This window comes from Anguilla rostrata, chromosome 12, assembly GCF_018555375.3.
Source record: "Anguilla rostrata isolate EN2019 chromosome 12, ASM1855537v3, whole genome shotgun sequence".
In the NCBI taxonomy this organism is placed as follows: domain Eukaryota; kingdom Metazoa; phylum Chordata; class Actinopteri; order Anguilliformes; family Anguillidae; genus Anguilla; species Anguilla rostrata.
Window position 1 is genome coordinate 28,956,154 of NC_057944.1, and position 25,525 is coordinate 28,981,678.

At 50.4% G+C, this 25,525-nt stretch overlaps 1 protein-coding gene across 1 annotated transcript in view; it reads left to right on the forward strand.

Moving 5' to 3' along the window:
- The window catches only part of slc8a2b (solute carrier family 8 member 2b), a 78,189-nt gene that overhangs the window by 43,119 nt on the left and 9,545 nt on the right, over positions 1-25,525 (forward strand). The window contains exons 3-11 of the mRNA XM_064301493.1: positions 5,171-5,624; positions 7,136-7,273; positions 8,124-8,351; positions 8,955-9,235; positions 10,740-11,211; positions 12,800-13,176; positions 19,949-20,052; positions 21,379-21,396; positions 23,509-23,633. Of these exons, the coding sequence (XP_064157563.1) occupies positions 5,274-5,624; positions 7,136-7,273; positions 8,124-8,351; positions 8,955-9,235; positions 10,740-11,211; positions 12,800-13,176; positions 19,949-20,052; positions 21,379-21,396; positions 23,509-23,633 (2,094 nt within the window). The 5' untranslated portion in view covers positions 5,171-5,273. The remainder of the gene's footprint in view (positions 1-5,170; positions 5,625-7,135; positions 7,274-8,123; positions 8,352-8,954; positions 9,236-10,739; positions 11,212-12,799; positions 13,177-19,948; positions 20,053-21,378; positions 21,397-23,508; positions 23,634-25,525) is intronic.

A 25,525-nucleotide genomic window follows, 5' to 3' on the forward strand; every position in this document is an offset into this window, starting at 1 on the left:
TTTATAGCAGACGAGTCCTCTGTTCCGTCCCAATTAAAGCCTTTTCCCCTGGCGGCCGTGATCATGTTAATGTCATCCACATTCTGTCATCCCTGGAGCCCGGACAAGGTGATCTTATTTAATCATCCCCTTCCCTGTGACCTCACCACGTACTACCACTAATGGCTTTCCTATAGGCGGTAAACATCTTTAAATCAAAGGGGATTGATTCCCGAAAGCGCTAATGGCTCCTCTCAGCAGATTCTCGTCTGCCACACAATTTATTTGGCTTATTTGTTATTTCCTGGTGATTTTCTACCATTTTATTTGCACACTTGTCTCCGCAAATGGAAGTTTTGCGCTTGTATTTGCTGTGCTGTCTAGGCCCATACGGTAGTTAAAAAGGGAACCGCTGTCTCGCTTGCATAATTATGAGCTTGATTCCACAAGCCCAGGTGCAAGCGTGTGTGTTTTTTCTTTTCTTCTTTTCCTCAAATGGGAAAAGGGGGCGGCGGGGGCGGGGGGGGGGGGCGTCTCTCCAGGGCTTCTTCTGTCTTGGTTTTCTCTGCACTCTTTCACCCTCTCCATCTGCTCCCTTTCGGAAGGTTCCAGAGGGGCCGGCGCGCTCAGCCTTTGACAACAACAGTCGCCCCGCTCTGGGCGACAAGCGGAAAGGCGCCGAGCCGCCCCGGCGCATTTGCTTGCCGTCCTTCGCCGGGCGCCCGTGACTTGTGCCAGAGCGGTCGATGAACGGCGCATCGCCTTTTTTTCGTTCAAACGCCACTTTTTTAATTCAGCGCGCTCAGCAACGCCGATGCAGAGGAACATCCGCACGCCCCCGACGTCACAGACATCCGAGTTCTAACGCTGGCTGGGCAAACAGACTGATGTGTAAACATCTCTCAGTTTCCGTTCAGGGCACGCAGCTGCGCATCAGCCCTGAGGAGCATATCAAACATCTTGAGCTCCAATATTGACTGTGCAAATAAATTCATTAGTAGGTGCATGGGGAGCGTTTGTAGCTCCGCGACTAAGCGCTCAGTAGTATGACTCAGATATTCTTCAATGTACAGTACACACGCCCACCTCCGCCGGTTGGCCTTGACTGTTGCCGAGCAGGGTTAGCACAGCTTCATTTACTGTGACTTGGCATGCGTGGGCGCGACTACTCACAAATGCTTTTGACTGCAGATGGGTTATTCAGAGATTTTCTTTCTTCTTCCAGTCCTCTGTCCTCATCTGTCAGGCCTGTTGGTTGTATTTATGAGCTTGGGAAGTGCCTGTCAGATATTCACAGAGGTCACACATTGATTACTCTAACGGGCAGCCCCCATTCCAGTAAGTGACTGAGAGAGAAAGGATGCTACCCCAGGTCACATCATCTGTCTCTGATGCACCTCTCCTTCCTTCCTGTACTCTCTCTCCCTATCATTTTTGTACCTACCAAATTATATTTGCCCTTTTCTGATAGCTGTTAAATGAAATGCTTTTAAAGGTCAAGTCTCTTTCTCTTTCTGTCTTCTCTTGTACTCTCCAAATGATATGCACTTTTATTTGACAGCAGTTAAAAAAGGTATTTAAACCCCCCTCTTTCTCTCTCTCTGACTCTCTCTGTCTCTGTCTGTCTGTCTCTCTGTATCACTCTCTTTCTTTCTCTCTGTCTGTCTGTCTTTCTCTCTCTCTAGTCAGTGGAGGTCACTTGCTCCTTCCTTCCCAGTTCCGTATAACTCTCACCCCACAGACCCTACACCTCTCACCCCACAGACCCTACTCCTCTCACCCTACAGACCCTACACCTCCCACCCCACACACCTCTCACCTCTCACCCCACAGACCCTACACCTCCCACCCTACAGACCCTACACCTCTCACCCCACACACCTCTCACCTCTCACCCCACAGACGCCTGCAGTGCGTTCGCTCTTTCAGCCTCTGCTTACCACTAACTCTCATCATTCTGACTGCTGCTCCCCTGGCCTTATACCTGGCCGCTCCACCATAACTTATTTAGTAGAGGTTCATTCCATTTCTGAGTCTGCAGTCAGTTGAGGTCAGTTCCATTTTTAACTAATTGAGGTCAATTCCATTTCAGTTTCACTAATCCTGAAAATAAATTGCATTTCAATTCATTTACTGAACTGACAGAATTTAAATGGAATTGAAATCAACCCCGACGTTCAGCCAAACCGTGCAAATACCTGCCCTGCTTTAATCGGCACAATAACCAACATCGTACAAGTACCTGAATATATTTAACTTCTGTCAAATGCAGAGTAGTAATTATCCCTCTAGTAGGGCACAAACTTATTCAGGAATTAGTTTATCCGATCAAATATGGCCTCCATCGTTAAGAATCACCTGTTTAAAAAATCGGTTAGTAGTAGTAGTGGGGCCGGGAGGCAGGTGGCCAATCCCTTGCAATGAGTCACATACTGTAGCCTCATAATGAATGTGTGCATGTGCAAGTCTGCTTGCGCCACGAGTACCCCCAGCCTTTGATTTGTGAGTCAGACAAGTTGTTCTTGATGGGTCGGGCAGGCCTTGTTAATTACCGAATGGAATTCTCAGCCTGCTGTTTGTCAGTGGTTGGGACGTGTGTGTGCGTTGGGATGAGGGAACCGAGTACACCCTGTGTCCAGCTGTGTGTGCGTTGGGATGGGGGACCCCAGTACACCCCGTGTCCAGCTGTGTGTGCGTTGGGATGGGGGACCCCAGTACACCCCGTGTCCAGCTGTGTGTGCGTTCGGATGGGGGACCCCAGTACGCCTGTGTGTAGGTGTGTGTGCGCGTGCTGGGTGTGCTCCAGCGTGTGGCGTGATTGAGTATCCTTCACCGCCCTCCTTCTCCCCACCTTCTTTCCCTCCCTTTTCCCACTGTGATAGATCACCCTTTCAAAACTCTTAGGCCGAGTCACCATGGAAACGCCGGGCTGTGTGGAGAATATCTATTAGAGCATTTGTGGCAGGGCTTCCCTCTCCCTCTATCCCTCCCTTTCTTCTCTCTCTCTCCCTCCCTCTTATTCCTAGTGTCAGCATTCATTCTTGGTGTACTTGCCTAGCTGTGTCCTCTGTTTTCTCCTCTCTCTCTCGCTCTCTTTCTTTCTCTCTCTCTCTCTCTCTCTCTCGCTCTTTCTTCTCTGTTGTTTCTTTCTTCTGATCTAATTCTTTTCATTTCTGCAAACCCCTCACTGTGCTCAGCACATATCAAATCCCAGTGCATGGCAGGCTGTGTTCTGCTGGCGCGCAAGGCTTTTGGAGTTAAACACGGGGCAAGGCTCTCAAGTAGTCCAATCTCAAGTAGTTCAGCCACCCCCCCTCCCCATCCGCTCTCTTCCACCGCCATCTCCCCCCCCTTCCCTGCTTGGTATTCCGGGCACCGCGGGCCTTGGGGGTGTGGTGGTGGTGGTGGGGGGGGGGTGAGATCCAGTAGAGCGCTGTGTGGAAATGGTTCCCATCAGCAGTGCATCATGGGCAATTAAATTACAGGACAAACACGCTGGGGCGATCTGGACATCTGGCAAGGGAAAATGGATGGAGGAGGGAAGAATGGTGCTCGGCTAGTAGGGGGTTGTGCGTACTTGCGTGTGCCTGTGTGTGTGCGTGCGTGCATGTGCGTGCTTGTGTGTGTGCGTGTGTGTCCCCCACACGTATGTAACTCTGTGCTGCTTTAGGAGATCCGTCACAGTAACTCCTTCACGGGAGATAATGAGTGTTTGCGAGGCTGTTTTGAAATGTCATCGCTGCCGCCAGTGCGGGGCGATGTAAATGGTCCCCAGTGCTCTATTACCAAAGAACACGATGTTGACATGCCAGCCCTGCGTGAAGTCGGGGCGAAGTGCCCGTGGTGAGCGGCGAGCGCCGGGTACGCCTCGTTTTCTCCATCCTTCCGCCGCTGTGATGACCATCTGGTTTGAGCTAGGTCGCCACATCCACCTAACCCCCCCCCAATGTCCGTTTCTACTGGCCCGGTGTGTAACGGCAGTGGAAAGTGGATGTCCTTGCATCAGCATGCGCAGCATCATGTTCTTCTGCAGCGAGTCACTTGGGAGTACCTAAACAGAGCAATTTAGTCTCCTCTTTTGTCACCTGTTATTAAATAAATGATTGAGCGTTTAGCGTTTATGTAACTTATGTAAGCTTTTTTTCCCGAGGCAGTGGTAACGGCTGAGCCTTGGGATTTCTGCTTTCATGCATATGTAGATGCAGTAAATACATGGCATCACAATGCAGATGTAGCACGCTCACACGTATGTTACTGGATATGGCGTTCAGTACCCAGTTGTAATAGCTTACAAAGTGTAGGTAGCAGTGATAAAGAATTTTCTGTGTGTGTGAGAGAGTGTTAGTAAGCAAATGGGTTCAGTGGGACTCTAATCCACTGTATTGGCACTAATTCTCAGCACATGCTGAGCGCGCAGTACACACACACACACACACACACACAGACGCACACACACACTTCCTCTCGCACAATGCCTCATAATGAAAATTGTCACGGCCCTCCACAGAAAACAAAAGGAGAGCCGGAGACACAAAGAGGCTGTGAGCGGCTGAGAGTTTGGCTCAGGGTTGTTTGTGCTGCGCCGTGAATCGAGCATTGTGTGCAGTGCCATTATCTCTGCCAGAGCAACAGTGTCACTGTCACCTCAGTAACCGTTACCTCCCAGGCCAGCCTCACTTCTCTGGGGGCACTCTCTCTCTCTCTCTCTCTCTCTCTCTCCCCCCCCTCTTTCTCTCTCTCTCGCTGTCTGTCTCTCTCCTTCTCTCCCCCCCTTCTCTCTCTCTCTCCTCTCTCTCTCTCCCCCCTTCTTTCTCTCTCTCTCGCTGTCTGTCTCTCTCCTTCTCTCCCCCCCTTCTCTCTCTCTCTCTCTCTCTCTCTCAATCTCTCCCCTGCCCACCACCATACTAGCACCAGGCGGATCTGTGATTAGAACATAAAACTGTACTCTGGTGCAGTCTGTGGTTTAGCCTCAGTGAAAAGTCAGCTTTCTGACAGCAAGGCTGCAGAACATTAGTGTCAGCAGAGCGGGGCACTGTGGATGCTTTTTATGTTCCTGTTTGTGGTAGCTTGTGGCCTGGGAGTCATTTCCATCCCTGTTTAGAAAAGCCTCAAAGATGACAAGGCTGGACTCCCACAGCCTTTTCTTTCCCTGATGTTGTGATTGATTTTGATTCTGTTTCGCCCCTCACAGGTGACCTGGACCCACCCCTTCCTGCACGACCAGCATCTGCTCCCTCCCTCTCTTTGCCCCTCTCCCCCTGCCCCGCCCCGCCCTGCCCCGCCCTGCAGCAGCCATGGCACTCCGCTCCCCGGCCCTGCGCCTCCTGCTCCTCCTCCTCCTGCTCCTCCCCCTGCCCCAGCCCTGCTCGCTGGAGTCCCAGCGCATGGAGGACGAGCTGGCCTCCGTGTCCGTCTCTCCCACGCCCTACGAGAACGGGACGGGCGGGGGCAAGCGGGTGTGCGCGGGGGGCCCCGCTGTGTGCCAGCCCGGCGTCCTGCTCCCCCTCTGGAAGCCCCGCAGCCCTGGGCTGGGGGACCAGGTGGCCCGCGCCGTGGTCTACTTCGTCTGTCTCATGTACATGTTCCTGGGCGTGTCCATCATCGCCGACCGCTTCATGGCCTCCATCGAGGTCATCACCTCCCAGGTACCCCCCCCCCCCCCCACACACACACAGACTTATGCACACCCAAACACAGGTACCCCCCCACACACACACACACACAGACACAGGCACACCCAAACACAGGTACCGCCCCCCCACACACACACGCACACCAACACACACACACACATACGCACATACCCACCCAAGTACGGCCACACAACAGACACACAGACACATCACACCCAAACACAGGTACCCCCCGCACACAGACACACATATCCCCACATGGGTACCCCCCCCCAAACGCACACTGACACACGCACACACACACAGGGAGACCCTCCACATTCAACATCACACACTTATCACATGAAGTCCATGAGATTTATTCCGTGTCACACACTTATCGTATATTGAAGTCAGTAAGATTGATTCTGTACGACACACAACAGGAAGTCAGTGAGATCTTGTTGTTCAGATAGTTTTCATCAGAAAAATAAATAACAACAGAGGGGAAACGTGATTCCTTTGGCAGGTGGACAAACAAGACAAGGAGAAAACACACAGGATTAATGGGGTGATTCCAAAAAAGCAAACGGGCGAGGCTCGACTGCCGGTAGTTTTGTAGAGAAGCGCCGGAGAAGCAGAGCCGTTTATCACAGCAGCTGACCGTCCCAAAACGAGAGCAGCCGAGCCAAAAATCCTCCTCAAAACAAAACCCCCGGCAACATGCCGCCGGTTACTTATGCTCCTGAGCTCCCTCTCTGGCATCTAGAGCTCTTCTCATTTATCAGTTTCTCACCATTATATCTCCTACCCTCTGACCTGATAGGTCAGGTGGGAAGAGGGAAAAACCATTGGGAAAAGCAATTGGGGGGCGTGGGGGGTGGGGGCGGGGGACAAGGGGAAGGATGGTACACTCCACAGACCGCACAGCCTAAATCATGGGCTGTGTGTGGATTCCTAACACTCGTCTGTTTCGGCTGTCTCCTCGGCCGTTATGGGGTCTTATTATGGGCTGGCGTGAGCTGGTCTACAGTAACTTACATTAGTGCCATAAAGATTTTGCAAGCGCATTGTCTCTGGGAGAAGAATGTTTTTAAGACGGTCTATATTTGTTATAGCTAGTCGATTGCTGGTAAAACTCAAGTGCATATACTTGTATTCCCTTACATTAATAAGCTGTTATGTAAATGGCTTCTGCTAAATTAATGTTATGTAATATTAATGCAAAGTTTTGATGTCTTAATGCAAAACAACACAGGTCCATCGTCTAAAAAGGTATAAGACTTTTCTGCAGTGGTTAGTGGCAGAGTGTACGTCAGCATGTGCATACTGCTGGATGGATTAAAGAGATTTGTCTTGTACCTGTTCAAAATATTTCGTTGCATATCCCTGACAACATAAACGGGAGCTCCTGTAATCCAGTCCCTGAGCATAAGAAACAGGCGCCAATACACCTGAAAGGATTCAGACACTCAACACAATCCGCCATTGTGTTTCTTTCAGTGTGGTGATGCGTGTGCCGTCTCTCTGTCCCCGCCCTGCAGGAGAAGGAGGTGACTATCACCCTGCCCAACGGGGAGACGTCGGTGGCGACCGTGCGCATTTGGAACGAGACCGTGTCCAACCTCACCCTGATGGCCCTGGGGTCGTCCGCCCCCGAGATCCTGCTGTCCGTCATCGAGGTGTGCTAGCTGAGTCATCCACCGGGCCCCGCCCCTTTGGGAGGGAACAGTTCCTTCATCGTTACCTCACAGTTATTTGCCCTTCGTCGTGTTCAGATTTACAGTGGAAAGGGTTTCATTAAAAGCAGGGTCTCCATTAAAATTGACCTTGGCTTGGTCTGCTTAAACCTGGGGTTCCCAACCCTGGTCCTGGAAAGTCACGGGTTGCTGGCTTTTGTTGTTATGCAGGACATAATTGAACAATTAAAACTGCTGATGACTCACCTGGTTTTATGGGCCAATATTACTGACTGATTATTAGATGATGACAAAAACCAGCTGACCCTCTGGTTTTCCTAGACCGATATTGGGAACCCCTGGCCTATGATGTGTGTGTTTCTGGTGCATCTACACCTGTCTGTACAGTGTGTGTGTGTGTCTGTGTACAGGGGGGGTTTTACAGAGCCCTCTATCACACTGTTTCCTAGTAACTGTAATGTAATAACACTAATGCAATATGGCTGACCGAGAGGAATTCCCCCTCCTCCTCCCTCTCTCTCTCTCTCTCGCTCTCTCTCTCTCTCACACACACACACTCACTCTGTCTAGCAGGCCTTTTAATTCACTCTGTCAGCTTACCTGTCATTCTCCAGCAGGTTGCCAGCACTCAGTGTCACTTTATCTCATTTCCAGTTGACATTTTTAGGCTGCCCACCTTTGACCATGACTGACCTCTTAAGCTTGCAAAGAGGACCCTAATGACAGTTTTTCTCATTAAAAATGAAGACTAAAAGCACTCAGTAGATATGAAGCTGAGAGGCCTCTCCGGTCATCGCTTCTCGTTGTTTTTTTGTTTGTTTGGCGCCGGTAGGTGTGTGGGAAAAACTTTGAGTCGGGCGAGCTGGGCCCGGGCACCATCGTGGGCAGCGCGGCCTTCAACATGTTCGTGATCATCGCCATCTGCGTGTGGGTCATCCCCGACGGCGAGACGCGCAAGATCAAGCACCTGCGCGTCTTCTTCATCACCGCCTTCTGGAGCATCTTCGCCTACATCTGGCTCTACCTCATCCTGGCTGTCATCACGCCTGGCGTCGTGGAGGTGTGTGTGTGTGTGTGTGTGTGTGTGTCTGTCTGTCTGCCTGTCTGACTGTGCCTGCCTGTTTGACTGACTGACTGACTGCCTGTCTGTCTGACTGTCTGTATGAGTGTCTGTCTGTCTGTCTGTATGAGTGTCTGTCTGTCTGTCTGTCTGACTGTCTGTATGAGTGTCTGTCTGTCTGTCTGTCTGTATGAGTGTCTGTCTGTCTGTCTGTCTGTCTGTCTGTATGAGTGTCTGTCTGTCTGTCTGTCTGTCTGTCTGACTGTCTGTATGAGTGTCTGTCTGTCTGTCTGTCTGTCTGACTGTCTGTATGAGTGTCTGTCTGTCTGTCCGTCCGTCTGTCTGTATGAATGTCTGTCTGTCTGTCTGTCCGTCCGTCTGTCTGACTGACTGCCTGTCTGTCTGTCTGTCTGTATGAGTGTCTGTCTGTCTGTTTGTCTGACTGGCTGGCCGGTGGAATTCTGACTTGTCGGTCAGACTTGGTGTGTGTGTGTATCAGAGTGCATTGAAAAGTATGTGTGCATGTGTGTGTTTGTATGAGTATTGTGGTTTTATACAATAATAATAATAATAATAATAATAATGATGTTGTTTTGTGCCCAGGTTTGGGAGGCCCTGGTCACTCTGCTGTATTTCCCCATCTGCGTGATCCTGGCCTGGATCGCTGACCGCCGGCTGCTCTTTTACAAGTACATGTACAAGCGCTACCGGGCAGACAAGCGCCGGGGTATCGTCGTGGAGACCGAGGGCGAGATGACGCCCAAGGACGTGGAGATGATCATGGACGGCAAGTTCCCGCCCGGGGGCGGAGCCGTCGGCGCCACGACCACCGAGAACTGCCAGGAGGGCAACGGCACGGCAACGGCCCCGGCAACCGCCGTCACGTGAGACAACAAGGCTGCGAGACCCGCAAGGCGAGCGCTGGATGCTGCAGGGAGGCCTGGAGTACAGGAGGGGCCTGGGAGAGAGGGAGCAGGGAGGGCCTGGGAGGCACAGGGGGCTGGAGAGGGCGAGGGCTGGAGAGGGAGCAGGGGCTGGAGAGAGGAGCAGGGAGGGCCGGGAGAGGGAGCAGGAGGGGCCTGGAGAGAGGGAGCAGGAGGGCCTGGGAGAGGGCAGCAGGAGGGGCCTGGGAGAGAGGGCAGCAGGAGGGGCCTGGGAGAGAGGGCAGCAGGGAGGGGCCTGGAGAGAGGAGCAGGGAGGGCCTGGGAAGAGGGAGCAGGAGGGGCCTGGGAGAGAGGGAGCAGGAGGGGCCTGGGAGAGAGGGAGCAGGGAGGGGCCTGGGAGAGAGGCAGCAGGAGGCTGGGAGAGGGAGCAGGGAGGGGCCTGGGAGAGAGGGGAGCTGAGAGGGGCCTGGGAGAGAGGGGAGCAGGGAGGGGCCTGGGAGAGAGGGCAGCAGGGAGGGGCCTGGGAGAGAGGGTAGCAGGGAGGGGCCTGGGAGAGAGGCAGCAGGAGGGGCCTGGGAGAGAGGGCAGCAGGGAGGGGCCTGGGAGAGAGGGTAGCAGGGAGGGGCCTGGGAGAGAGGGCAGCAGGGAGGGGCCTGGGAGAGAGGGCAGCAGGGAGGGGCCTGGGAGAGAGGGCAGCAGGGAGGGGCCTGGGAGAGAGGGTAGCAGGGAGGGGAGGCAGGGAGGGGCCTGGGAGAGAGGGCAGCAGGGAGGGGCCTGGGAGAGAGGGTAGCAGGGAGGGGCCTGGGAGCAGGGAGGGGCCTGGGAGAGAGGGCAGCAGGAGGGCCTGGGAGAGAGGATAGCAGGAGGGGCCTGGGAGAGAGGGCAGCAGGGAGGGGCCTGGAGAGGTGCAGGAGGGGCCTGGGAGAGAGGGTAGCAGGGAGGGGCCTGGGAGAGAGGGTAGCAGGGAGAGTGGGGCCTGGGAGAGAGGGTAGCAGGGAGGGGAGTGCAGGAGGGACCTGGGAGAGAGGGTAGCAGGGAGGGGAGTTCAGGGAGGGGCCTGGGAGAGAGGGTAGCAGAGAGGGGCGTGCAGGAGGAGAGGAGAGCAGGAGAGGGGAAACGGCAGATAGCATGGGAGATAGCATTTATCCACCTGTTAATCCATGGTAATCTGGATATGTGCAAATGGCGTACAGTTTTATGATTCTAAGATCAGAACACTATAAAATCAGCTTCAAAATCAGCTTGTATGATGTTCTCTTATAAATGGCTCGATTGAACAGATTAGAGCCTTCTCCATTTACAGATTACCATCTGCCGCATGTGGGATGGAGGTTAGTTTCCTGCTGTGGAGTGCTGTTACACAGGCGAGAGTTAAACCGGGGGAAACAGTCCCCATGACCATTACTGTGCACATGTTTGGCATCCTGGTCACATGTGCGGTCACATGCGCCCACTGGTTTTGTGCCACACGTCGCCAGCGTCAGCCTAACCTCTGACCTCCCCCACTCCCCCTCCCACACGCGCAGGTGATCCGCATCCTGAAGGAGCTGAAGCAGAAGTACCCGGACAAGGAGCTGGATCAGCTGGTGGAGCTGGCCAACTACTACGCCCTGCTGCACCAGCAGAAGAGCCGGGCCTTCTACCGCATCCAGGCCACGCGCATGATGATCGGCGCCGGCAACGTGCTGAAGAAGCACGCGGCCGACCACGCCCGCCGCGCCGCCGCGCCCGAGGGCGTGCCCGAGGCGGACGACCTGGCCACCTGCAGCCGCATCGCCTTCGAGGCGGCGCACTGCCAGTGCATGGAGAACTGCGGCACGCTCAGCCTGGGCGTGGTCTGCCAGGGCGGCGCCGGCGAGAGCACCTTCTACGTGGACTACCGCACCGAGGACGGATCGGCCAACGCCGGCTCCGACTACGAGTACAGCGAGGGCACGCTGGTCTTCAAGCCCGGCGAGGCCAGGAAGGAGATCAAGGTGGGCCACACCGCGTTCCTCCTCAGAGACTGAGTTTCCCCAAATTTCAGCTACAACAGTAGGGAGACCCCCATCAGTAATTAAAGTTAAGCATGTAGAGCCGGGCATCTAGTGAGTCGAATGCATGGGTGTGCAGTCGTGCTGGTTTTTGTTTTAGCTCAGCACTATGACAGCGGATTCGACCAATTAACTAACATGGTGTTCAATCAAGACCATGATAAGTAGAATCGGGTGTCTTCTCCTTGGGCTATAAAAAAACCTGTACTCACACTGGCCCTTTTTGGATAAGATTTGGCACCCACGGTTGAAAGACTCACGGGAAGGCATCAGAGACAGGGAAGGGGGTAGAGGGGAGTAAGGGGGGAAGGTTAAAGTGAGATACTAGCCTGGCCTCTGAGCTCACTTCCGTAGCCCTGTCAGAGTGGAGCACTCTAGCTGCAGTGTGAGGCTGTAACCGTCAGACCAGCCAGTGCAGGTGCTACGGTGAGCAGCCGCGTAGCAACGGCTCAGGGCTGCGAAGCAAAGACTCAGCCCAGGGGTTATCCCACAGCGACTCAACCCGAGCTGCTTCTCCCCAGTCTCCTACAATGCTGTGTTTTATTGAATTTCTTTTTACAAGTAGGCATATGTCAGCCATAGTAAAAAAAAACTGACCTTTTCGCAAAATGTTACGGGGCTGTAATACTACAATTACCCAGTGTAAAAGGTAATGAGCAGGGCTTTTAGTAGAGATATCAGAGGGGACTTTTGGGGAGGGGGGGCTGGAGGCGAGTATGTAAATGACCGTGGCTGACACGAGTTTTGGTCCCCCGACATTAGCCGCTGGGGAACTGGTATTTTAGGGCACATGTTGTTGAAACATTAATATGTATAGCTCTATGTTGAACGCTTTTTATTTTTTATGCTCTTTTGTCATATTTCCATTCTGAAAATGGAATGGTACCCATGTGGGAGGGCGGGATTTAAAAAAAAGTCCTTTGATTGACAGGAACCTGGAAAGCAAATTTGTGTTAAAAGACTGTGAACAGTGTGCAGTCTCTCAGGTGTTCAGTCCTGTCATTCACAGTGCTTTGATAATATGACAAGCACTTCTACATAGCCCTGGAGGGGGCTTAGAGAAATGAATATTTCTGTTGTGGTCGCACCATATTAATTTGTGGGAATGTGGTTCTTAATTTGAGGCTGCCACTTATTATTGCACGGCCACAAGACCATTAATTTGCGGCCAGGAGTTACGATCGTGCAGCCAATAGATCATTAATACGAGGCCACAACTTTATTAGTACATGGCCATTCCATAAATATTTGTTTTGTTTTATGTCCTTTCTGGGGCTCTGTACACTTTATAATTGAATTAAATATGCATATACGTGTGCATACTATGATTATAAAATGCATTAAAATGTATTATTATTAGAAAGCTGTCCTGGAGAGCCACAGGGTCTGCTGGTTTTGGTTAATTGATCGAGTGCTGAGTCACCATGGGAACCAGCAGGTGGAGGGTTGGGAAGCCCTGTTTCTAGGGGAAGCGTGGGCGGCCTCTGAGCGTCAGACACACTGAAGGCGTTAAAACTCGCCGTGCGTGCAGGTGGGCATCATCGACGACGACATCTTCGAGGAGGACGAGCACTTCTTCGTGCGGCTGCTGAACCTGCGCGTGGGCGACGCGGAGGGCATGTTCGAGAGCGAGGGCGCGGGCGTGGCCCCCAAGGGCCGGCTGGTGGAGCCGCTGGTGGCCACCGTCACCATCCTGGACGACGACCACGCCGGGATCTTCACCTTCGGCGAGCGGCTGCTGCGGGTCAGCGAGAGCGTGGGCACCATGGAGGTGACGGTGGTGCGGAACTCGGGCGCCCGCGGCACCGTCATCCTGCCCTACCGCACCGAGGCGGGCACCGCCCGCGGCAACGGCGTCGACTACGAGGACACGCACGGCGAGCTGGAGTTCACCAACGACCAGACCACGTGAGCACCCGGCAGGGCCTGGGGCGGGGCGGGGCGGGGTGGGGAGCGGCTGGACAGGGTGGGGTGGGGGGGTCAGAGTGCGGTATCCTGAGACCCTGCAATTTGTTTTTGTCTCTGGTCTTAATCTCAAGAACCATATATTCCACTATGCTGAAAACTACACTACAGGGGACATTCAATAAAAATAAAATACTTTTGAAAATATTTTCACTGCAATATGTTTTTGACATCTAAGGTATTTGTATTGTGTCAAAAAATGTGAAACAAATTTCTTCTGCCAGGTCTCAGGAGCTTTAGCAGGAATGAAACGCACTGAATGCTGTACTAACAGCAGTGAGATATCATGCTTTACTGAGTTGGACAGGAAGTTAGGTTGTGGACAGGAAGTTAGGTTGTGGTCCTTGGGCGTGGGACACTTGAGTCTCTGCATTATACATGCTGAGTTACGATAACATATCAACATCCACTCCTTGAAATGTATGCAGATGCGTTGAATTTCATTGCGTCATTTTATTGAGAGATGTACTGTGAAATGTACACACAGACAACTGTCTGGCAAACATTGCTCTAATAATGCAATAATGGAAGCCGCACCTGGAGCAGAAGTGTCTCAGATCCTAATCCCGGGCCTCTGGTGATTTGAACGTTTTGCAGAAACACTTTCACAGTTTTTTCTGTTTGTTATGGAAACATCAGAAGACTGTTCCACGGGCCTCCCTGTGTTTGCCAGCGAATGAAACGAGCTGTACTTCCTGCAAGAGAGCCACTCAGCAAAGAGGATCCCAGTCTGACTCCGCCCTTTTTCCCCCTGGTTTCCCAGCATGCCTCGCAAGCTGCTACATTATTAATCGGGGCCAAATTCTGTGAGGCTCGGCCTTGTGAATATACAGGCACCCCCCCCCCCCTCCCCCCGTCCCTCCGCCCACACCCTGTTGTGCTGGACACAGCAGGGCGTGGGTCTGTGTACTAGCAGGGATGAGTGGGTTGAGAGGGATGAGTGAGCACGCTTCCTTATCGCTGTCACCGGGTCACCGCGGCTATGTGTCACAGCCACTTTAATGTAATCTGATAGCTGGCGGCGCGACTGTTTGTTTGCGCATTTGGCAGCTTTCAGATTGTGTGAAGGGGTTCGAGTTTCTAATTGCACCACAACTGCAGGTGTACAGTAAATGCAGTGCGTCCAGTCTACTGCACATGAGGGAGAGCTGACCAGCATTCTGTGCACTCGCAACGTCTTCCTGATGTGGCAGTGTTGAGAGACCGCTATATCGGGGGTTTTAAGCTTTTCTGATCCAGGGACCCTCCCACCCAGGCTCAGTGGCATCCAGGGTGCCCCTATCGTAAGTTTATAAGCTGTATACTTTTAAAAAAAGTTTTATGTTTTGAAATGTTTTCCCAAATTGTCATTGCATATCAAGCCTGGCTAGGGACGTCCCACAGTACCTTCAGTAATAATTATGGCTTGCATTGATGTAGCGCTTTACAGTGATGAAGGGAAAACTCTCCTCAGCCACCACCATGGCAGCCATTTTGTGCCACTCACCACACATCAGCTGAGGTGGAGAGGGCGAGAAAGAGGACCCTCGAGGACCCCCTCCCCTTCCCCCCAGGGGTGCGCGGTCCCCCTTTTGAATTCCCAGGCATTACATGGCTGCAGGGAGGCTTTGGCTCGGGGGGAGATGAAACGCTGCCGCGTCCTCCAGCGCCGGTCACGCTCATCGTTTTCGAGGAGTCCTCGGTGCTGCGGTCCCCACGCTGACGACCTGCACAGATTGCAGATCATCGCCCGCCGGCCGCCCAACGCCGGCCTCCGACAGCAGCTTTATAGCCAGACTCGGGATCTGACAAATGAAGTGGCCAATTCTCCCTGGCACTCATTAACCTCCAGCGCTGAGTCTGCAGCGGCCGCCGCGCGCGCTGGGGGTTGTGAAGCCGCGCGAGCGAGAGAGGGCTCCTCCGTCTCTGAGCGCGGTGGGAGGGCGATGCTTTGACCCCGTCAGGGTCGACTCCCACAATGCAGTCCGCAGTCCTCTTCGTCGGGGAGTGGTGGGCGGAGCTTTGGGCATCTGGCAGGGGTGCAGAGTGACCGCCATCACAGAGAGGTGGTTCCATACTGCGTATTTACTGTGGCCCTGACTCAGCAGCAGCTCAACGTGACCTCTTTTCTTTTTTGTTGCTTTGCTGAAGTGCTTTCTGATATGGTACTCAGTTTGGAGAAAGGGAACACCCACACACTGTATTAAATGGACCCATACAGTTTTGACCTGCCGTTACATGGCAGCAGTCCTTGCAGGTTGAAACACTGTTCCCTCCATTAAATTTGTTTGGGAGTGTTTAATGCCTCTCTTTATCTTCATCAGTCCCCTTTCTACCCCTGACACCCGTGGATTTTTGGGATGTGTGTACACTGCCTTTCTTTTGGTATGAGCCTGAAAGTGTCAGAGACTGTGCCAGCGGCAGCCGTGCTGTATTATTTACTGAAACGAGGAATCGCTCTGCTTTTGCACACGTGCGTGCTTCTTATAAAAGTACTTTGGACAAGTTGTTATGAATCAGTGTGCAACCGGAGAACCAGGCAGCTGACACAGTGCGGTTTAATGCTGTTTATCGATGTTGCCATCTAGATGCAGGTCATTAGCTATCATTAAATGCTTCATTCCCTCAAAGGAGCACGTTTAAGACTAATCTCAGCTAACACTCTGTAGAACTACCCTTGAATAGCAACTACTGCATGTGTGGCTGCCATCTGCTAGCTTGGATATATACAGTGGAAAATCTATTAAATTTTTATTTAAAGTCACCTTCCAGGTTTAAACAGGGGTGGAGTGATTTTGAGTTCAGCAAAAGACGGCGATGGTCACTGCATTCGACTCAGTACAGACTTCCTTCAATGCAGTGCAGACTTCCTTCCTTGAGTGTGCGCGTGTGTCTTGTCAGGCTGTACACCTGTACAGGTATGTGACACACCAGCTGGTGTGAGCTGCATCGGGCACGTTACAGTCAGAGCTGACGCTTCCGGTGAGTCACCGTACATGTTCCCGAACGCGTGTCCATTATGGGCCGATGGCTATCTGTGCGCCCGCGGATCCTCTTCCCATTAAAGTTTCAGTCTGCGTGACGCTGCCTAGCGCGTTGGGCTAATAGCGCGGTTAGCAACAGACGGGATAATGGGAGTCCTCCCCGGCCTCTGAGTCTGCTCCGCTCCGCGCGGGACCGGCAGGACAATGCGCCAGTGCGCCGCAGCGTCGCCCGGGGTTACACTCCGCATTACCGAGCCAGCCCGCGCGGCGCTGTTACACGCCGAATTACACCGCTCGACATTTCCTTCAGCATGCAATAAACAGCCCCCCCCCCCCCCCAGGAACACATGGCTAAATTACTGTCCTGATGTAACCCACGCAGAAGAGAACGGTGTTGTCCTTAAGTATTACTGAAGTGTGCAATGTTTCCTTTAGCTGTGCATCACTGTGCACTTCACAGCTTTACTGCTGTGAGGAACACTGGAATATGTCATTTTCTGGGCAAAGAGGTAAAGCAGTGGCCTTAGAAATACTGCACTCCATCCCTGAGCTAAATTTTACATTTCCCCGAGCTACACTTTATAGTGCAGGCCTCAGAAACAATGCAGTATATCCCACTGTTGCTCTGTGCAGCATAGCCTAGCACTGTACAGCATAGCCTAGAGCTGTAGAGCGTTGCCTAGCACTGTGTAGTAACGCATAATTCCCGACCTGTCCTGAAGAATAGCATCGTAATTCATCTAACAAAATGAAACAGCTGTATCCTGTCTAAGTCATCAGGCCCCACACCACATTACACCCGTCTACGCGGCATTACCCATCATGCCCTACCACCTCCACGCCTGCAGCTGCTCCTCCGCAGCATCTATTGTGACTTTCGAACAAGATTGCACAAAGAATCGTGGGTTATTTGGTCTGGTAAGGGTCCGCCTAAATGATTTAGCGCTCTCCGTTCGAATCGGTCTGCCTCTGCGGTCACACCTATCTGATGACCTGTCACCTAAGCGCCAGAGAGTGCATGATGGAGTGTTGCCAGGGAAACATCCCTGTCACCCTGTCAGGGTGAAGGATCGGCGGACGTGGCTCGTGCTCTTACGCCGCAAAGCGCTGCTGTTTTGTTTTCAGAAGAGACGAAGCGCAGCTGATTTCCTGTCCCCCTCTTTCCTCTCCGTCTCAGTACATTTCCATTCTCTCTCCTTTCTGTACCTGTTCTGCCACAAGGGGCCAAGTTGCTGTGGAGATGCTTCACCCGCAATGCCCCCGGAGACTCTGACAGGAAGACAAATATTGTTGCGTGGGAAAGGAAGTGATTTCCGTCCCCCTGTCAACAAGCACACCTCCCGCGTTTCATTCCGCCACAAGCGCTCTTGCTTCGCCGCTCTACCTCGCGGTCCTCTCTTCTCGTCTCTCCTTCTCCTGTCTTTCTTCTCTCCTGCATTGCAAAGTTTCTCCCACCTTTGTCACCTCCCCTCTGGGCTTCATGCCTTCCTGGCTTGCTGGGAGCCAACACTCCCTGTGGAGGAGGCCACTCAGGGGAAGGAGCCCAGCTTGAGGGGTGGGGGGTGTTTTAGGGGGGGGGTGCACCCGGGGGGGGGTACATCCCCCCAGCCAATGCTGCCCAGTAACTGATGAGGAGGGTTGGATGGGGGAGGGGCTAAAGCAGGGCCACGCCCCCCACCAGCCTTGAGGAGAGTGTTCCAGCACAGGAACCGGTGTGCATGTCTATGGCTGAATTATTCAGCCACCAAGTGATTAAATATTGAAGCAACCCCAGCCTCTGAAGTGATTTAAGTGGAGGCTGCCTGTGTTAATATTTCAGAGGTCGCAAGGGGAGGAAGTGACTGTTTGTCTCACTTTGTGTGCTCCCTGAATAAATTCATTGACATCTGCAGGAAAGTGCTTGGGAATCAATGGGAGCAGCGTTGGCCTGTTGGTTTAAAAGTTGCTAATTTAAGGGGCAAATCATGTGGTACAGTCCATAGAGCAGCGGGATCGTAACTCGTATGTGAACCCCCCCGTGCAGCCAGTGTTTGATTCCCTGCCGAAGCTTTCTGTGCTGCGATCCCATTTCTGTCTGTAACCCACTCTGCTTAGCCTGTCTGAATGAAATGAAAAAATACATAAGGAGGGCAGACTGTCTGAACACGTGGTGTAAAAAGTTACTCATTTGGGATGAACTGAACTAGAATTAATTTAAATGGGATGGGGGAGACAGGTTGAGTTTACCCCTCAGCTGAAGGACTGATCCAAACAGAATTTACCTACACCAAGCATCCATTCTATTTTTTAATCAACATTTCTTCCAAAAATTATTGAATTACATTTTGCATTTAGAAAAGTATCCTCCCCCCACCCCCGGAGTCATAGGCATTTGGCAGCAAATACAGCTGAGTTTTCTTGGCTGTGTCTGTATGAGCTTCGTACATTTAGATTTTGCCTTTTTGCCCAGTCCTCCTTGTAAATTTGCTCCAACTCTACTAAATTAGACAGAATACTGATAGACCGCAATTTTCAGGTCTTACCGCTGATTTTCAGTGGGATTTAGGTCTAGGATTTGGCTGGGCCATTCTAGAGCACTGACCCTCTTGGTTTAAGTAATTTCTTTGTAGTTTTACCCTGTATTTTTGGGTCATTGTCCTGTTGGAACATGAATCTATGCCCAGGACACAGATCTTCTGTGGACTACAACAGGTTCACCTGAAAGATGTGCCTGTCTTTGCCTGCATCCATCTTTTCCTCGATGGCAGCAAGCTTCCCTGTCCTTCCTGCTAAAATGAAACCCCTCAGTATGATGCTGCCATCTCCATGCTTGACAGCAGTGATGATCTAACCTGGGTGATGGGCTGTTTTTTTGGTTTGTGCCAAACATAGCTCTTTGTTTTCTAGCCAAGCAGAAAAACTTTAGGTTTTCAGGACCTGTCACCTGGATTCTGGCAAACACCAGGTGCCCTTACCAGGTAGTGTCTGGGTTGTGCCATATTTTTTCCATTTTTTCTGGACTTAAATGATATCCTGGGAAGGACTGAAGCTTTGCCAAACCTTTAGCCTCCTAACAACTTCGTCTCAAGGTTTCACTGAGTTCCTTGTCTTCACGACTGCATGACTGATCTGATCTGCTTTTTGGTAAATGGTAAATGGACTGCATTTATATAGCACTTTTATCCAAAGCACTTTACAATTGATGCCTCTCATTTGCCAGAGCAGTTAGAGGTGAGGGGTTAGGTGTCTTGCTCAAGGACACTTCGACATGCCCAGGGCGGGGTTTGAACCGACAACCCTCCGACTGGCAGACAATCGGTCTTACCTCCTGAGCTATGTCGCCCCCTTTTTCAGTTGCATTGTGCATTCTGCAATCGTGCAGTTGAGCACTGGTGGCTTCAAAATCAGCATAGGTGGACCACGTTAACATATTTAATGTGATCTCTCAAAAAATACACATGGCCCAATTTAGGTTGCTAATGCAAAGGAGGTGAATACATCATTTTCATGTTTTTGTTTTTTAAATATTTCGGAAGACATCTAAATATTTTCATCTGACCATATAAATAGTCACTTAAATAGGAGTTGAAATATTGAATTTGAATTTGCAAATAATCAAGTGGGGGTGAAGCCTTTCTGAAGGCACTGTGTATGGTTTGTGTGAGTGTGCGGAGTATGTGTATATGAAGCTTATGATATATGCTGTATGATGGGAGAGAGAGAACCAGCACACTGATGTATGTCTGACTGTCTGTGTTTATCTGTGCCCACAGGCAGACCCTAACAGTGAAAATCATTGATGATGAAGAGTACGAGAAGCACGAGAACTTCTTTATCGTCCTGGAGGAACCCAGGTGGCTCAAGAGGGGCATTTCAGGTGTGTGTGTGTGCATACGTGTGTGTGTGTGCGTGTGTGTATGTGTGTGTGTGTGCGCGCGTGTGTGTATGTGTGTGTATGTATATCTGTGTGTTTTGTGTGTGTGTTGTGATAGTCGGCCTTCATGTTACTGGAAAGCGGTCACTGGAGAGATACATTACAGTTATGCTCATGTATGCATGTACGTTATTAAAGAGTGCTGTGATGCTTCACTGCACAGTACAAGTATAGTGAATGTATGTAGTGTATTTCAGCTTATGGCTTTAATATATATATGTATGTATATAAGTATATAAGTCGATGAGGTACACAGTGAATATGAGGTTAAATTACAGACTGTCAGCTCTAATTTGAAGGTATTTCCTTCCTTATCAGGTGATCTGTGCAGGAATTACAGCCCTTTTTGTACATAGTCCTCCTATTTTAGGGGTCAAACAGTAATTGGACAGTTGGTAAGCCTCAGGAAAGCCTGGTAAGCCTCAGGAACAGAATGGCCTGGCTGCATAAAAAGTGCATAAAAAACTGTAGAGATCTGAAACAGTCTTGTGGACAAATACGTCACCCGTCCTGAATCGAGCTGAACACGTGTTTCACTTGCCGAAGACAAGAGTAGGCAAAACACCCCAGAAACACACAGAAACCGAAGATGGCTGCAGGACAGGTCTGGCAGAGCATCACCAGAGAAGATTTCCAGGGGGTCTTGAATTAAATTAAAGCTGACAGTCTGCACTTTAACCTCATATTCATAGCTTTATTTCAAATCCAAAAATGCCGCTACTTGCATTTGACTGTATGTACATTGTTTATACTTGTTTATGCTAAAACTACCTCAATTGACCTGTGTACACTCAGAATTGATTTCAGCAATATGTTCTGCTTGAGCTCAAGTTTCAGGTCGATAGCAACTAGGCAGCATGAAAGAAACAGGCTATTTCCCTCTCGTCAGCAATAGTGACAGATAGTGGACTTATGTCTGGACTGCAAGTATTGTGGGTCTCATAAGGATATGAACTCTCTGCTGCTTTTGTGCACTCGCGGAGCTGTACTGTCATTTTCTTTTCAAAATGCTTTTTCCACTTTTTACCCTTTATTTGGAATGCTCAGTAGAGTTGACAGATGAGTTTGTAGTCAGGGTCAGAATTTCACCAGGTGTAGTACAGAGAGCCGCTGGTAAAAGGGTGATTCAGTTCTGCGCTCCCAGTTTAGCCCCTGTTACAGAGTGTGAGAAGGTTAAGGAGGTGTAAGGAGGGTAGTGCTTGTTTGTGTTTGGTGCTGATTTAGACCTGTGTGTGCACTGACCATTTTGTTTTCCCTTTCTCTCCTCAGCTCTGCTGCTCAACCAGGGTAAGACCTCCCTGAACAGCCATCTACTGCACACCTTCACCCCCACACCCCCACACACCCACACACCCTCACACCCTCACACCCTCACCCCCACACCCCCACACACCCTCACACATTCACACCCTCACCCCCACACCCCCACACACCCACACACCCTCACACCCTCACCCCCACACCCCCACACACCCTCACACCTTCACACCCTCCACACCCGCACACCCTGCACATCAACAAACCCTGCACATCCTTACATTGGTTTCAGTACTTCTGTTTAACACACAAGCAATCACTTAACAGATGCAAACTGGACACATACAACCATGCACACACACACACACTCAAACATGAACACACACACTATGACAAATGCAGCATGATGCATTGAAGTGGTCTTGGTATTATTCTAGACTGACTGTGATGATGCATAACATAAGCAGCTGGATAGGGACATAAAAGTTTAGGGAACGTGCTGCTCTGGCTAGAGTTCATTTTGTAATTAGAGTCTCGGAAACATCAGTCATCACACAGATAGAACAAGGGGGAGCCATCCAAGCGGACGGGTCCTCTCCCACTGGCTGATCCCCGCGCTCAGGAGGCAGGAGATGAAGCAGCCGTCTCCTGTCTTCTCTGCAGAGCCAACGGATGAGCTGTAGGCAGGACTACCAGAGCACATCTCCCTGAACAGGAACACAGAGAACTGACTGACACTCGAGTGCATTGGCTGTGTGTCTGGGCTGCGTTCTTTCACGCCTGTAGTCTTCTGAATTTGTTCGGCTGTTTGTTGCAGTTTTGATTGAGGAACAGCAAGTCACACGGCTCTGGCTGTATCCTCCTCCCTTCCCTCTCTTTCTCTTTCAATTAAATTAAATCCTGATTATTGGCTGTGTCCCCGTACGAAGGTAACGGCCTCGCTGCCTGCATTCTTAGAAAGGAGCTCCTTCCCGAAGGTAGCGTCCTAACGGAAAAGTATCCTCAGAAGGCAGAATGATGTCACAGAGCATTCACGTGCCCACACAAGATCAGTGTTTACCCTTACAGCTGTGGGCTTTTGCTTTCCAGCTGAGCGTCCCGACGCAAGTAAATATGGATTTGTAGCCGCAATTGTCCTGATTCTCTATTTATGGGGAAGCTAAATTAGTTTTACGTTCAACTAACTACATTACTAGCCACTGGTTTAGCTACTGTTTTCAGTTTTAGCGATTATCGTGTTAAGTATTCTTTACTTACATTAACTGTAAAAGACTTAACCGTTGTCCTTTGGATGGCCAATTTAACACTACATTAGCTTGTTCTATTGGGAAGTTATTACAAGCAAGTTAGCTGGCTAATTCAGGGGAAGCTCACCAAGGCTTAAAAACATTAAACACGATTCTAGTGTATTAAATAATTAAATGCTCTTATAGATATAACTAGAACAAATTATCAAGTTCTCTGTATATTCACATTTGATAAACAAACTCCTCTGCCTCCAGCGCTTTTATGGTTTTAGCTGCCATTAATTTAACGGAAGTGAGAAGTCTGGGTTAATCGCAAAGACCTATGGGGTATCCTACCTAGTGAAGGATGCATCAGATGTTGCCTTCAAATTTCACTGAAATAAGGCACCGAAATAAGAAGGAAGACTTCGGTTTGGAACATGCCTACGAAGGAAAAATGCTGCCTTCTACGTCAGGTCCTTTCGTATTGGGACACAGCCATTGTCATAATAAGAACAAAAACAAGTCCTTCATTGTCATGGCATAGATATATAACTAACGAAAACAAAAATGAGAGTGAGAATGGCAATTAAGGACAAGAGCAATACCTACTGACAAAGCAGATGTGTGGTGTGTAAAATGGACATTAAAAATGAGAAGCAGAATGAGATCAGCACCTCTTACACTCTGTCCCTGCCCTTTCTTCCTCTCTCTCCCTTTCTATGCCTTTCTCTCTGTCCTCCCTCTCATTCTTTCTCCCTCTCCCTCTCTCTCTCTCTCTCTCTCCCTTACACTTGCTTCCTCTCCCACTCCCCCTTCTTCCCCATCTTTACATCCCTCCATCGCTCCCTCTGTGGGCTGTCCTGCTCTGCCTCTCTCTCTCTCTCTCTCTCTCCCTGCTCTGTCCGTTTCTCAGAGGACCCGGAGGGGCAGATGAGTGCGGAGGAGGAGGAGGCCCGTCGTATCGCGGAGATGGGGAAGCCCATACTAGGGGAGCACAGCCGACTGGAGGTGGTCATTGAGGAGTCCTACGAGTTCAAGGTGAGAACAACAGCCAACGCATCCCTCCCCATTACAACCAGGGTGCACTGAACACAGGGTTGCAGTTCAGATTTGCCCAAACACCTTTTATTTGAAGCTGTATTTGGGTTAGGACTGGCGCCCCGTCCAGGGGTCGTTCTTGCCCTGCACCCAATGCATGCTGGGATATGCTCCAGCCCTCCCGTGACCCTGAATTGCACAGGCGGGTATAGGTAATGGATGGATGGAGTATTTGGGTGAGGCCAAATGCATACCAATTGAGGAAGTAATCCCAAATGCTACATGAGGTTTCCTGTTGGTCGAGAGGCCATCTTCTCCGGAGCGAAACCTCAGATAAAGCGGTGGACTTCAGACAGCGCTGAGGGCTGAAGCGTTTCATAACGTGAGACGTGCGATGGCATTCACGGAGCAAACGCCTAAACACTGCAGCGAAAACCGAGAAAAGGTTTTCTGCACCTTGGAGCTGAAACGTTCTGGTGAGAATAGAGCAGAGGAAGTTCAGGCAGGGACAGCTCTTCTTTCTCATACATTTATTTACATCGTCAGCGCTTTGGCTTTGTGTTTCAGTCTCATCTTTAGCGTCATTTTCAGTGTTTGGCGAAAACCCCAAAAAAGTGTTTTCGCTAAATGCCTAATGTGATGTGAATCTTATACAATGTACTTGACGTATTTAAGTAGTTAAATGCAAATGTCATATGTAAATATCTTTCCATATATTTTAATTTACATTCAAACAGCAGCTGCATTTGCATGCATATTTAATATAGTGCACTAGGATTTAAATACATGAGAGAACCTCTGTAATCATTTTTTATTAAAAAATCCAGTATTAAAATCTAGTTAGAGATTTACTCTTTTTTTGCTAGGCCTGCTAAGTCTGCTTTTGGCATTTTAAAGCCACACACATAAGCAGAATAAAATTAAATAATCACCCACGGGCAGATATGACAATAAAAATGCATCATCTGAGTCGAGGCTAATCTGGCGACTTTTGTGCCTGACAGAGAGACAGCTTGACAGAATTTCACTTTCCTCTTGTTTCACGTAAGCCTGGCAGGGAGTTGGCCGCGTTGGTTATTTCCTTTAATAATTCTGCTGACGCAATAACGTGGGTGATTTCAGTTTTTTTATATTCATAATTATGGGTTTTGAATGTGGTATGCAGAACCAGAGGACGAGCATCACTCATCGGGAAACTTCTCATTAGGTAGTACTTTCTGGTATTTTGTCATTGAGATTGTAGCCTGTATTACTTTAACACGACTCAGTGACTAAAATCACTGCACAGAATTCACTCTGAAAGAGCCCATGTATTACACAATGTCATTGATATCTACTTATCACAACAAGCACAACTTAAGCTTAGGCCCAAGTCCGAAAGAACCTCTTTGTTTTTAGTTAAGAAACTCACCCATTCTGACCCCCTCTTACCCGTCAGATCCGACAGGGAATGACTCCCAATGGGATCCTCAATCCGGTAGGTGCATGGACCCAGCTCCATGATTCGACAGGGCCTCTGGGTCCACTATGAGAGATCCTCTCTGATTGGGTGCTCTTCCCTGACAAACCTAAATCCACCTGTGTCTCTGACTTGGCCCACAGCCAATCAGAGTGGTGGAACTTCTTCACTCATATCCAGCAAGACTCAGTTGGGTGCCATGACTGTTCATGATGGGATGTCAGTCTAACGAGCGGGAGGTCATTTTAAGGCCACGTGGCAGCACAGGGGTTCTGGATATGGCTGAACTGCTGGTTCTCTTTCTTTTCAGTCCTGAATATTTCTACACTTGTGGCTAGTTCTTCAGGTCAAGAAAAACAACCAAAAATTGTGTTCTTGAGGCCTTGAAAGTTTCTGTTACTGCATGTTACTTGTGTGTGCATGTGTGTGTTTA